Source organism: Lolium rigidum, chromosome 1 (assembly GCF_022539505.1).
Source record: "Lolium rigidum isolate FL_2022 chromosome 1, APGP_CSIRO_Lrig_0.1, whole genome shotgun sequence".
NCBI lineage: Eukaryota > Viridiplantae > Streptophyta > Magnoliopsida > Poales > Poaceae > Lolium > Lolium rigidum.
In genome coordinates this window covers 350,194,004-350,207,026 of record NC_061508.1, presented here as the reverse complement: position 1 = coordinate 350,207,026, position 13,023 = coordinate 350,194,004, and the positions used below count along the sequence as shown (strand labels likewise).

The 13,023-nt window shown below is 44.5% G+C and overlaps 1 protein-coding gene across 3 annotated transcripts; it reads left to right on the top strand.

Annotated features, from left to right (window-relative positions):
• The first annotated feature begins 8,395 nt into the window (after window positions 1-8,395).
• On the top strand, window positions 8,396-12,440 carry LOC124684594 (protein BUD31 homolog 2). Of its 3 annotated transcripts, XR_006997071.1 has the most exons (5): window positions 8,520-8,628; window positions 10,588-10,715; window positions 10,820-11,007; window positions 11,988-12,238; window positions 12,290-12,440. XR_006997071.1 is itself a non-coding variant. In XM_047218872.1 (4 exons), the coding sequence occupies exons 2-4, from the start codon at window positions 10,622-10,624 to the stop codon at window positions 12,141-12,143; spliced, it is 438 nt and encodes a 145-aa protein (XP_047074828.1). In that variant the 5' UTR covers window positions 8,396-8,483; window positions 10,588-10,621; the 3' UTR covers window positions 12,144-12,440. The 3 variants fall into 3 exon arrangements, 2 of the variants coding, with proteins under 2 accessions (XP_047074828.1, XP_047074827.1); XM_047218872.1 differs by lacking the exon at window positions 8,520-8,628 and adding an exon at window positions 8,396-8,483 and having other exon boundaries at window positions 11,988-12,440; XM_047218871.1 differs by having other exon boundaries at window positions 8,521-8,628; window positions 11,988-12,440.
• The last annotated feature ends 583 nt before the right edge of the window (window positions 12,441-13,023 follow it).

Sequence of the window (13,023 nt, the reverse complement as noted above, 5' to 3'; positions counted from 1 at the left end):
CTCAGGCAGATCTGCGTACGTGACTGGTTCGTCCGCCACCTCATCTGCAGATTTTGACATAGTTGCTGTAGAAGGTCCCACCGGGCGTGCCAGAATGTGTTGCCGACCAAAACCCACCGGCGAGCAACGATGGACAACACGGAGAGCCGGGAGGCTCCCAGGACTGCTGGTGGGCCCTGGTCCCTCGGGCAACGGCCCGCAATGCTCCGGCACACGTCCTGGCTAATGCAAGGGCGTGCCACCGACCTATACCTGGTCAGGAAGGTGATGGATCGCTTCGATTAGTTTCCTGCATGGCAAACACGTAAACATTAAATACGAGCCCCGATCGGCTCTTAGGTTACCCTGTGAATCGGCTCAAAGAGCCGATTACCCCATGGTTCACGTTGGATTCACGATAACATGGGGATCCTGCTTTATCAACATTAAGTTAAACCAATCTACGACAGTCTAGGGTTTTCACCGCATAACCGGAACATCCTACACGTAGTTGAGCCTAGCAGATACGTAAGATGATGGAAAACCAGTCCTAAAGAGGCATAAAAACCAACACGAAGTTGATCCCCGGAATAATCCCTCTAGAACTAGTAAACCATACCTTACGCACTACCGGATCGTTCAACCCGTTTGCAAGGCCTAACCATGCGGATATCAAACCAATCCTTGGAGAACAAGGAACAACTATAACAGATCAGATCTACTAAATAGAGATTAAGCAAGATGCTGCCCTTACACCCAAGATAGGTGCAAAGGCAGCTAGATATTAAGGGGCGGCATAGCTAAGCAAGCATATCATGAAAGTATCGACGTCAGCCCCAAAACATCTATGATAAGGGTGTTGCTCGCCATCAAAAAGGCTTCAGTACGAGCAACACCAACAACGAATAAACTGATACTGCCTAGATCGCAAGATGCGATCTAGGCAGCATGTTGCTTACCCGGGAGAAACCCTCGAAATAAGGGGTGGCGATGCGCCTAGATTGGTTTGTTGTGAACGTGATCGTCCTCCTTTCTCAATAACCCTAGGTACATATTAATAGTCCGTAGACTTTCTATCTTGGGAATAAACCCAGCTGTGTACGACTAAACTCTATCTCTTAATTCTAAATCTACCATAATATACAAATACACGGGCAGTCTAGCCCAAATTCTCGTACGAGACCGATTCAGAAATATTTCACGTGCATATTCTCTAAGCCCATTTAATCACGGCCCATCTCCGGACTTGGTTAAAATCTGGTGATAACAATTGTATCATCCTCCTCTCTTGACCCTTGAAAACTTCCTCCACACCAAACTCGAAACAAACTCATTAGAGGGTTAGTGCATAATTAAAAATTCACATGTTTAGAGGTGACACAATCATTCTTAACACTTCTGGACATTGTTCAAAGCTACTGGAAGGTAATGGAACAAAGGAATCCATCCAACACAGCGAAAGAGGCAATGCGAAATAAAAGGCGAGAATCTGTCAAAACGAACGGTACTGTAAAGACGAATTTTATTGAGGCACCAGACTTGCTCAGATGAAAATGCCCAAATTGAATGAAAGTTGCGTACATATCTGAGGATCACTCACGTAAATTGGCAGATTTTTATGAGTTACCTACAGAGAATCATATCCAAATTCGTGACAGCAAGAAATCTGTTTCTGCGCAGCAATCCAAATCTAGTATCAACCTTACTATCAAAGACTTTACTTGGCACAACATTGCAATAAAATAAAGATAAGGAGAGGTTGCTACAGTAGTAACAACTTCCAAGACTCAAATATAAAAGAAAATTGTTGTAGTAAAATAAACACATGGGTTATCTCCCAAGAAGTGCTTTCTTTATAGCCATTAAGATGGGCTCAGCAGTTTTAATGATGTACTCGCAAGAAATAGTAGTTGAAGCAAAAGAGTGCATCAAGAAGCAAATTTAAAACACATTTAAGTCTAACCCACTTCCTATGAAAAGGAATCTTGTAAATAAACAAGTTCATGAAGAGCAAAGTTACAAGCATAGGAGGATAAAACAAGTGTAACTTCAAAAATTTCAGCATATAGAGAGGTGTTTTAGTAACATGAAAATTTCTACAACCATATTTTCCTCTCTCATAATAATATCCAGTAGTATCATGGGCAAACTCAACAATATAACTATCACATAAAGCATTCTTATCATGAGTCTCATGCATAAAATTATTACTCTCCACATAAGCATAATCAATTTTATTAGTTGTAGTGGGAGCAAATTCAACAAAGTAGCTATCATTATTATTCTCATCAAGTGTAGGAGGCATATTATAATCATAATAAACTTCATCCTCCATAGTAGGTGGCACCAAAAGACCACTATCGTTATAATCATCATATATGGGAGGCATATCATAATCAACATAAACTTTCTCCTCAATACCCGGAGGGCTAAAGAGATCATTTTCATCAAAACCGACCTCCCCAAGCTTAGAATTTTCTATATCATTATCAACAATGGTGTTCAAAGCGTTCATACTAATATTACTACCAGCATGCAAATAAGATTCCATAGGTTTTTTAATTTTCGCATTAAACCATTCATGTCTTGGCTCAGAAATAGTACAAAAAGCTCACAAATGTTTTCCATTATGCCTTACTAGTGTAAACAAGAAACAAAAAGATGCAATTGCAGGATCTAAAGGAAATAGCTTCGAACACACACACAACGGCAACAGAAAAGTACTTTTACCTGGGACCGGAGTATGAGTGCCTTTTACCTTTCCTCCCGGCAACGGCGCCGGAAAAGTGCTTGATGTCTACCGGTGCTTCTATTCTTGTAGACAGTGTTGGGCCTCCAAGAGCGAGAGGTTTGTAGAACAGCAGCAAGTTTCCCTTAAGTGGATCACCCAAGGTTTATCGAACTCGGGGAGGAAGAGGTCAAAGATATCCCTCTCAAGCAACCCCGCAATCACGATAGAAGAAGTCTCTTGTGTCCCCAACACACCTAATACACTTGTCGGATGTATAGGTGCACTAGTTCGGCGAAGAGATGGTGAAATACAAGTAGTATGGATGTATATGAGTGGTAATAACAATCTGAATAAAATATGGCAGCGAGTAAACATGCAACGAACGAGTAAATAAACGGAGATTCGATGTTTGGAAACAAGGCCTAGGGATCATACTTTCACTAGTGGACACTCTCAACATTGATCACATAATAAAACCACTCTACACTCTCTTGTTGGATGATGAACACCACTAATTGCGTAGGGCTACAAGAGCACCTCAATGCCGGAGTTAACAAGCTCCACAACATTCAATGTTCATATTTAAATAACCTTAGAGTGCATGATAGACCAACGCAACTACACCGAGTACTAACATAGCATGCACACTGTCACCGACAGACTATGAAAGGGGGAATAGATTGCATCAATACCATCATAGTAATAATTAACTTCATAATCTACAAGAGATTACAATCATAACCTACGCCAAGTACTACACGATGCACACACTGTCACCATTACACCATGGAGGAGGAATAGACTACTTTAATAACATCACCAGAGTAACACATAGATGAATAGTGATACAAAACTCATATGAATCTCAACCATGTAAAGCAGCTCATGAGATCATTGTATTGAAGTACATAGGAGAGAGATTAACCACATAGCTACCGGTACGACCCTTAGCCTCGATGGAGAACTACTCCCTCCTCATGGGAGACGAGCAGCGTTGATGGAGATGGCGGTGGTGTCGATGGAGGAGCCTTCAGGGGCACTTCCCCGTCCCGGCGGCGTGCCGGAACAGAGACTCCTGTCCCCCAGATCTTGGCTTCGCGATGGCGGCGGCTCTGGAAGGTTTCTCGTACCGTGGCTTTTTCGTATAGGGTTTTCGCGATGGAGTCCTTAAGTAGGCGGAAGGGCAGCCTCGGAGGGGCCCTGGTGGGCCCACATAGTAGGGGGGCGCGCCCCACCCCTTGGCCGCGCCGCCCTGGCGTGTGGGGCCCCCCTGGCTCCTCTCCGGTACTTCTTCGATGCCCTGGAACCTTCCGGGAAAAATAAGATGCTGGGCGTTGATTTCGTCCAATTCCGAGAATATTTCCTTACTAGGATTTCTGAAACCAAAAACAGCAGAAAAACAGGAACTGGCACTTCGGCATCTCGTCAATAGGTTAGTTCCGGAAAACGCATGAATATGACATATAATGTGTATAAAACATGTGAGTATCATCATAAAAGTAGCATGGAACATAAGAAATTATAGATACGTTTGAGACGTATCACTGGCCCCACGGTGGGCGCCAACTGTCGTCGTGGTGATACAACAGATGCCATGGGTAGGCTTATCTTGGGGCCGAATGTACGCAAGGGTATCCGAAGGAGGGGAAGATTATGGTGGGAAGCACACAAGCACGAGGAACAAGCCCAGCACACTATATATAATAGATCTCAAAAGGAAGCTACATGGTTTGAACTTAGCCTATGGCCAGAGGTAGAAGATGTACGGCTTACAATGCCCACTATCTCTGTCTCTATTTGATCGATCCCCCGCACAGGGAGCCCCTCCTCTCCTTATATAGGGGAGAGGAGGCTTACAAGGGAAGGAACCCTAAGGGAATATGCTCCTACCTAAGCCTACTTTATAAAGCTTCTTTGGCTCAGACGCTTACGCCCTTCTCTGCATCGTATGTCTGGTGACGCTCTTCGGTCGGCCTACGGTTGCCTTTCTCGTCACCAAGCTGCTTTGGCTTCAGGCTTCATTTAAAGCTGAATTGCTTACGTCCTCCGGGTCCTTTGGCTCCAGAGGGAATCTTTGACCAGGGTGCCGACATACTGCCGTTGAGGCTATGCCGGATCCATGTGGATCTGCCCGGAGTAAACCAGACTGTCGTCTTTCTTTCCTCCCTGAGGTTGGTTCTTTGAGAGAGTCTCCGGCTTAAATATAGCCGGTTGCCCTTGATCCGGTATGCCCCTCCCGGTATACCGGATCGTATCAATTAGTAAACACTTAACCCAATCTTTCATAATCCGGATTATCTTTTAATCCGGTTTATAAGTGTCTTATCTTGACATATTTTCCATAGTCTTGACCTACCGGGGGTCATCCCCCGACATGAACTCAATATTAGTTATGCTCTGGCTTATGTGTTAAGCAATGGATGATCAAGATCTTGAGTGTTTGATTCCAAGTGAAGAATTCAAGATATGGCTCTAAGTCGGTGTCATGATAAACTCATAAGTTGAGCTAGGATTGACTAAGATTTATAGCATGCAAACAAATGAAGAGTTCTTTATACACCTCAAGATAGTATGATAGAGCATGAGAAGGTACAAGGTTGACCAATACAAAGAGTGAAGAATAGATTTAAGTTTGGTCAACACATGAAGCATGAAGAATGTGCCACGTGAAGTCATGTGGTATGGTAAGCCTTGTCAATTATGCTTTATGAACTAACCCATCATATATGTGCTCTTGTGTTGTCTATGTGGATTAGGTATCTTTCCATGGGTATGCATCAAAAGTGAGATCTCATATAGCCCATGAGAGGATGACATCAAGTGGTGATCGTCATCAAGGTTGAGTTGGGCAAGTTCAAGTTGAGCATCTCAAGAGGATCACAGGCTTGAAGCTTGTCCTCCATTTAGTGATAATGGACATGTGAAGATGTGCTTAATGAAGCTATCCCATAATGGCGTATAGGGGAGCAAATCATGAGTCTTCACGAAACAACAATGATCAAGTGATGCACTCCGGCATGATGGAACTTGAAGCGTTGTCATCAAGATCAAGCGGGTTGCGTAAGGAAAATGTATAGCCTAGCTAGGTTTTCCTTTTACCGGTCTCAAGGTGGTTGTTGGGAGACCGGGTTATAGGACAGATAGCCGCACTATCAAGAGGGGCTTTCGGTTGGGTAACTTGATCACATCGTCTTAGGGAGCTCAATCCTTTGCATACTTTGCACATCCCTATTGCTTTTTGGTATTTCTCAGTGTCAGGTTCTTGAGCTTGTTGCTAGCTTTTCAACAGGCCCAAGTTCATCGAAAACGGAATCCGCATGCATCTTCTATTGCATTTTTGAGTTTGGACGTCTTTACCGTTTCTTGACGGTGGGAGATTCCCTCTCTAAAATCATCTAAAAATATTCTGTGAGGAGTCTCAATATTTCAAGTTTTTGTTGGAGTTCCATTTGTTGTTATCTTTCCAACAAAATTTGTTTCATGTCAATCGGAGTTCAGGAGCATTTTCTATTTAAAAGAAAAAGAAAAGACTTCCAGGGGTCCTGCGAAATCCGGCCCACCGCCCGGCCCCGCCGAGCCCCCCACCAACTTGCCCGGTGGGAACCGACTGCTGGGCTCGTGCACAATGGGCCCGCTCCAGGGGTCCCCCGGCCCGCGTCCGGCATCGCGCCCGGCTGCCGCCGGCCTGACTGGCCCATGCCGGTCGACCGGCTGGGCCGCTTGGCGCGCTCCGACCTGTGCCCCAGCGCTGCTGGCCACCCTCCGCTTGGGCCTTCTCCTCTGCTCCCCGGCCCACTCTCCCTACCCAGCCTGTGCGCTGGCCTGTCTGGCGCCAGGTCCGGTCGGCCAGCTGGGCTGCCGGCTGGGCTATTTTCTGCCCGTTTTTTTGTCTTTTTCCTCCCCAACGGCTCCTTTTTCCTAGACTATAAATAGGCCTTCTTCCACCTTGGGCAGGGATAAGTCCTTCCACTCTCTCTCCTCCATTGTTGACTTTGAAAAACTTGCCCTATCTCTTGATTCCTCCCATTATTCTTGCTCATTCTTGAGGGATCTAAGAGATGATATCTAGATCGATAATCCCCACCAATCCATTTCTCCTCTAAGTGAGGGGAACCCTTTAGACCTAGATCTTGGAGTCATTTGTTGATTTCCTCTATTGTTTTTCCTCTCTAATCTCATCCTAGCATTTGTTTCTTTGGTGGGATTTGAGTGTGAAGGATTTGAACACCTTTGGTGTTCTTGCTTTGCATTATTGCATAGTGTTGAGCTCTCCACCACGATTAGTTCGAATGAGAGACCGTGAGCTTGTTACTCTTGGAGGGTGACCTCCTAGTTGGCTTGGTTGGTGTCCCGGTGACCTCTCCGTGGAAGGTTGTGAAGGGGCCCGAGACTTTTCCTTCGTGGAGCTTGTGAAGTGGTTGTGGAGCTTGCCATCTCCGGAGTGGAGAAAAAGCTAGCCATAAGGAAAGGGCTATTCCTTCGTGGGATCGGCTCGGAGAAGAAGGTGAGCCTTCGTGGCGTTGGGAAATTCTTCGTGGGATCCCCAGCTCTCCAAATGTGACGTACCTTTTTGCAAAGGAAGGGAACACGGGAATACATCTTCGTCTCCGCGTGGCTCGGTTATTTCTATACCCGAGTTTACTTTCCTTGTGATAGCCATTGAGCTTGAAGTATATCTATTATATCTTGCTATCACTTGTTGTTCATATATATATCTTGTGCCTATCTTGCTTAGCTCTAGTTGTTGTTATTGCACTTAGTTGAGCCTAGTATATTTAGGTTTTGTGCTTGTAAAATAAATGTTAGTTAGTTTAATTCCGCTTCTTACAAGACAAATCAGTAAGAGTTTTTATATCACCTATTCACCCCTCCCTTTAGGCGACATATCGTCCTTTCACTAATTATTATAAATGATGACTGTAAAGCCGGCAATAGATGACACCACAATAGCTCATAGGCACTAGTTGGATCTACTACTAAACTTACTCTTACATGACTAGTGATGCATGATGCTATGATTGAGTTGGATTTGTCTAGCCAAAAGGAACCGGAGGGATGCAACGATTTAATTGGAGTGTTTTTTTTAAATACGATACAAAATCATACGCTTATATATGTGTGTATACACTCATCTCTATGAACATACACATACGCATCCTAACTCTAGGAGCACTTCTAAAATACGGTGTTGGCGGGTCGGGTCATCGATGAAATCACGTGTCGCTATCGAGGGACCATTGCCTCCCACTAAAAAAAATTCCACCATTATATGGCACATGCGTCAAACCTCGTGTTTAAAGCCTGATGGGCAGTGGGAGCTTAGGTTGATCCTCAATTTGGGCCTAGTAGTAGCTTGCAAGAGGAAGGTATTATAATTTCACCAAATGTATTTTTATTGGAACAACAAACATTTTTTTTTTGAGGGTAATATTGCACGAGGAGAGTATGACTCGGGCTGTGGGTCATACGGAGCCCATCAATAACTGCATATATTTTCGAGGGGCTAAAGATGGCTCCACACTTTACTGGGCCTATACAAGAGATTGAAAGCCCTTCGACTGCTGTTAGACATGGGCTGATCGAGTGCTGCGCTTCTAGGTCCGTCCGGCGACACTTTGTGGGCTTCGGGACGTTCCCCATTTGTCCGGAAACATCTGAGATCCAGTGGTCTTTGACCCGGCCCGGATGGCCGTATAGCTTCGGCCGAAGCCCTAGTCACGCACGAACCCCCTCCGCCGCCACGCTCCCTTCTTCTACCGTGCGCAGCTCCGAGGTATGGCTCCGCCCCCAATCTCATCCTTTTACCTTTGTTGAATCGCGATTCCCGCTAGGCTCTCGGTTATCTAACTTGACTAGTGCAACGATCTTGTGACAAGTCTAAAATTCTTTGTTGGTCTGCGAGGATCCACATCTCTTTGGTAGGATAATTTTTTCTAGGACGCAAAACGAAGTCTTCTTGATTGTTCTGGGTAGATTCGTGCCGTTTAGATTGTTGTCGCCTGTAGTTTCCTTAGTTTTTTCTCTGCTTGATCTATCTTTGCGTTTGCGCATCAAGATTCGGGAGCCGTCCCCCTTAGGACTCTGATTTCCCCTTTTATAAACCCGGTAGGTCCTATAGATTTGTTTTCCTGCCTTGATTGAATGGGTAGCATAAAGCCGGAAATGAAATAGTTCGTCAACTCACATAATCAATCTGAGTTTCTCTGGTGAAGAAACCTGTGTCTTCGAAGGCTTCGGGCCGGATGCAAAGGATAGTCAATTTTGTGGTTTGTAACAAAAGTGTCATGTTGAAATAGAAAGACGTGCGTATTATCTCCCAATCCAGGTGCTAGGAACCCTAGTAGGACATAGTGCCTAAATGAATTAAACATTCTAATTTGAGCTTTGGGCTTGTTCAGTTCGCATAACAGAACTCATGAAGCATCTCAAGCGTGGACTGCAGAAGCTACTCGATTCTGGGTTAGACCTAACGAGGGCCATGAACGAATTGGAGCATCTAGGCACCAAATCCGCAGCGTCTGAAGAAGCTTTTCCGAACAAATCACCACCCAGCCAAACAAACCCTCAACTAGACGAGCTGGAGCATACATCATAGGGATTCTTTCGGATTATGTTGCCAATAATAATCGGAGCAGAGTTAGGGTTCGTCGACAACAGGAGAAATCCACTAAGTCCGAACGGATCCCCTCTCCACGTCAATCCAACAGAGAGGAGAGGAGGGGGTGCACTGCGAGAGAAGAATACCTTCGATGCCCGGCGTTCGGCGGGGACTGTTCGATGACCAGTCGCGGCAGCCGGCCGGAGGAGGAAGATGTGCTGGGAACTTTGGATCTTGTCAGCTGGCAGCGGGCGACTCTACTGCGCGGTCGGGGTGCCGGATGCAAAAGATAGCCCAAATTAGAAATCTAGAGTATTTTTCTTTTGTTACAAACCACATAGAAAATGCAACGAAAATCTTTGCTGCAAAGCGGGATATTCTGCTACAAGGATTGGTTGGCTGAGCAGAATATCCCGCTTTGCAGCAGCATTTTCGTTGCATTTTCTATGTGGTTTTTGTAACAAAAGAAAAACACTCTAGATTTCTAATTTTGGCTATCCTTTGCATCCGGCACCCCGACCGCGCAGTAAAGCCGCCCGCTGCCCGCTGATAAGATCCAAAGTTCCCAACACATCTTCCTCCTCCGGCCGGCTGCTACGACTGGTCATCGAACAGTCGCCGCCGAACGCCGGGCATCGAAGGTATTCTTCTCTCGCAGTCCACCCCCTCCTCCTCTCCTCTGCTGGATTGACATGGAGAGGGGATCCGTCCGGACTTAGTGGATTTCTCCTGTTGTCGACGAACCCTAAATCTGCTCCGATTATTATTGGCTGTAATCCGAAAGAATCCCTATGATGTATGCTCCAGCCCGTCTACTTGAGGGTTTGTTTGGCTGGGTGGTGATTTGTTCGGAAAAGCTTCTTCAGACGTTGCGGATTTGGTGCCTGGATGCTCCAATTCGTTCATGGCCCTCGTTAGGTCTGACCCAGAATCGAGTAGCTTCTGCTGTCCACGCCTGAGATGCTTCATGAGTTCTGTTATGCGAACTGGACAAGCCCAAATTAGAATGTTTAATTCGTTTAGGCATTGTGTCCTACTGGGGTTCCTAACACCTGGGTTGGGAGATAATACGCAGGGCTTTCTATTTCAACATGACACTTTATGGCACAGTAGCCATGTCATACATATAGGGCTTTAAGTCGATCATCTTTCAGAGAGTTTTTCTACTGCCAGTTCTTGTCTATGCAACTTGGCAAGTGTGTAGATGGAAAATACTATCTGATTTACCTGATAAACATTTTCGATTTTGATATATATATATGCTCTATGTTTCACACAGGTTTTTGTTCAATAAGCATACTTCCTGGAACAACATGCCTAAGATAAAGACGAGCCGTGTGAAGTACCCTGAAGGATGGGAGCTTATTGAACCAACTCTCCGTGATTTGGAAGCCAAAATGAGAGAAGGTGTTCACATATGTCTAATCTGTAGTACTTGTAGGATCTTTTTTCTGGATCCATATTGCTATTTCCTGTTGCAAGATGGTACTAATACGATTTTTCTGTTGCAGCTGAGAATGATACACATGATGGGAAGAGGAAGTGTGAGGCCCTCTGGCCAATCTTCCGCATTTCTCATCAAAAGAGCCGCTACATATATGATCTCTACTACCGAAGGAAGGAAATCAAAAAGGAGTTATATGAGTTTTGCTTGGACCAAGGTTATGCAGACAAAAATCTGATTGCTAAATGGAAAAAGGTTGGTGGCCTGGATCATTTGTAGGAATGCTTTATTTTGATGTTTTGTTTCAAGTACCAACTGTAGTGGATTCTTTTCTCCACTTTGTTGTTCGCTGGCATTTCGGATGACGCAATCATGTTCCAGTTTCCGTAGGTTACAAGCATCTTTTCTTTAATCATCCTCACCACCAAACCACCATATTCTAGTGGAAAAATAGCAAGAGCAGTTAATTCCAGATGCAACTTTCTTACACACTGGCTTCACACAATCTCACCTATTTTGCACAGTACGGTCTTATCAAATTCAAGGTGGTAATATATGTTTATTGTATAAATTTAAGCATCGTTTATTAACTTGCGAATGCACTCCCCTGCTTAAAAAGTTAGAATAAGACTTATGATTGCAGTCAAACTCAAAACAGAGAAGTGTCTCTGCTCATAACTTGTGAAAGTGTAGAAATTTCTTGTTTTACGATGATTTCTGCTACTAGTGTCTCTGCTCATTTGAGTACTGTTACTAGTGCTCATAATTTGGGTTATGTTCCGTTCTCTCTCTAGTTTTGTAAGCACAAGAGATTTACCAAGTTGTGAGGCTAGGGTTACCTTGTCATAGCTACGTCATTCTTATACACTGGCATATCAGTTCAAAGCTATTTTCCAAATCTTGGCCTTATCAAGTCAACATTAGTACAAAAGTGTCAATATCTGAAGAACGGGAGCATTACTCAAATGAAGAAGTGCCCCTGCTCCAAACTGTGCTAGTAATTTGGTGCTAGTTAATAGTGCGCTATTTTGACTAATTTGCTAGTAATTTGGTCATCTTAAGTTGTCTCGCTATTTTGGTATGCACTTGGAAATTTTCCAAGTTGTGAGGCTGGGGTAACCTTGTCATAGCTACTTTTATTTATTTATTTTTCTGTCATATCTACTTCAGTATTGAGCATTAATTCAACATTCTGATTGCTCACTGTTAACTATCTTTTTCTGAGTCTATTGCAGCCAGGTTATGAGCGCCTTTGTTGCCTCCGTTGTATACAGACACGAGACCACAACTTCGCAACCACTTGTGTCTGCCGGGTCCCCAAGCACCTCAGGGAAGAAAAGGTGATAGAGTGCGTCCATTGCGGCTGCAAGGGGTGCGCCAGCGGAGACTGAAGTCAGCCAACTCGCGGTTGAGAATAATCCGAAACTAATCGCTCGAGGATGTTGTTTGATTTGATCCCTGGTGAAAACAAGTATCGCATTACCAGGTTGATCCGTGCAATTTGTGTATTGTAAACTCTTGGGCGGGGCATTACCAGGTTGATCCGTGCAATTTGTGTATTGTAAACTCTTGGGCGGGTGGTACGTTTGTAATGTAAGACCCAGTTCTCCGACCTGGAAACTCGTAAAACTATACTGATAACATGCTACCCTGATCTTCCATAATGGATACTGTACTTTGTATTGTTATAGCTGGCTGTTGCTGCTTTTATGGGCAGATTTTCTACTGTCTTGGCTGTGTTTTCTCACTTTCACATGTTGCGCCATGGACGCACTGCCTCTGCCTGCGCAGGTGGCATGTTTCAGAAGATGATGATTTCTGTCGCAGTACCGAGATGCATACTTTGCGGCGAGCCAAGGTTTGGTACGAAGCAGTTTGGACGTGAACTGTAAAAGTGCAGCAAAGCGACCGCAGTCCAGGACTCCCATTATTAGCTTATTATACAGAAATGTCTACGTTACACGGTTCACGATTGTGTGGAGTACATAGAGCTTCCGTTTTGTTTTGTGCACGACGAGTTGACCCTTAATGGATCCAATGGAAGTCCTTGGATACAGTTTGCCCGGCTTTACTAAAGAATGCGCATCTCACAATGGATACAGTTTGCGAAGCATGTTGTTACGTACTCCCTCCGTTCACAAATAAGTGTATATGCGAGGTTTTCAAGATAAATTATAAAATGAAGTGGAAAATGCATTGGGAAGATGCATTTCTCCTCTTTAATTATTTCACCTCCAATGAGCTAAGTGCTTGTAGAAAACAAGGAGAACA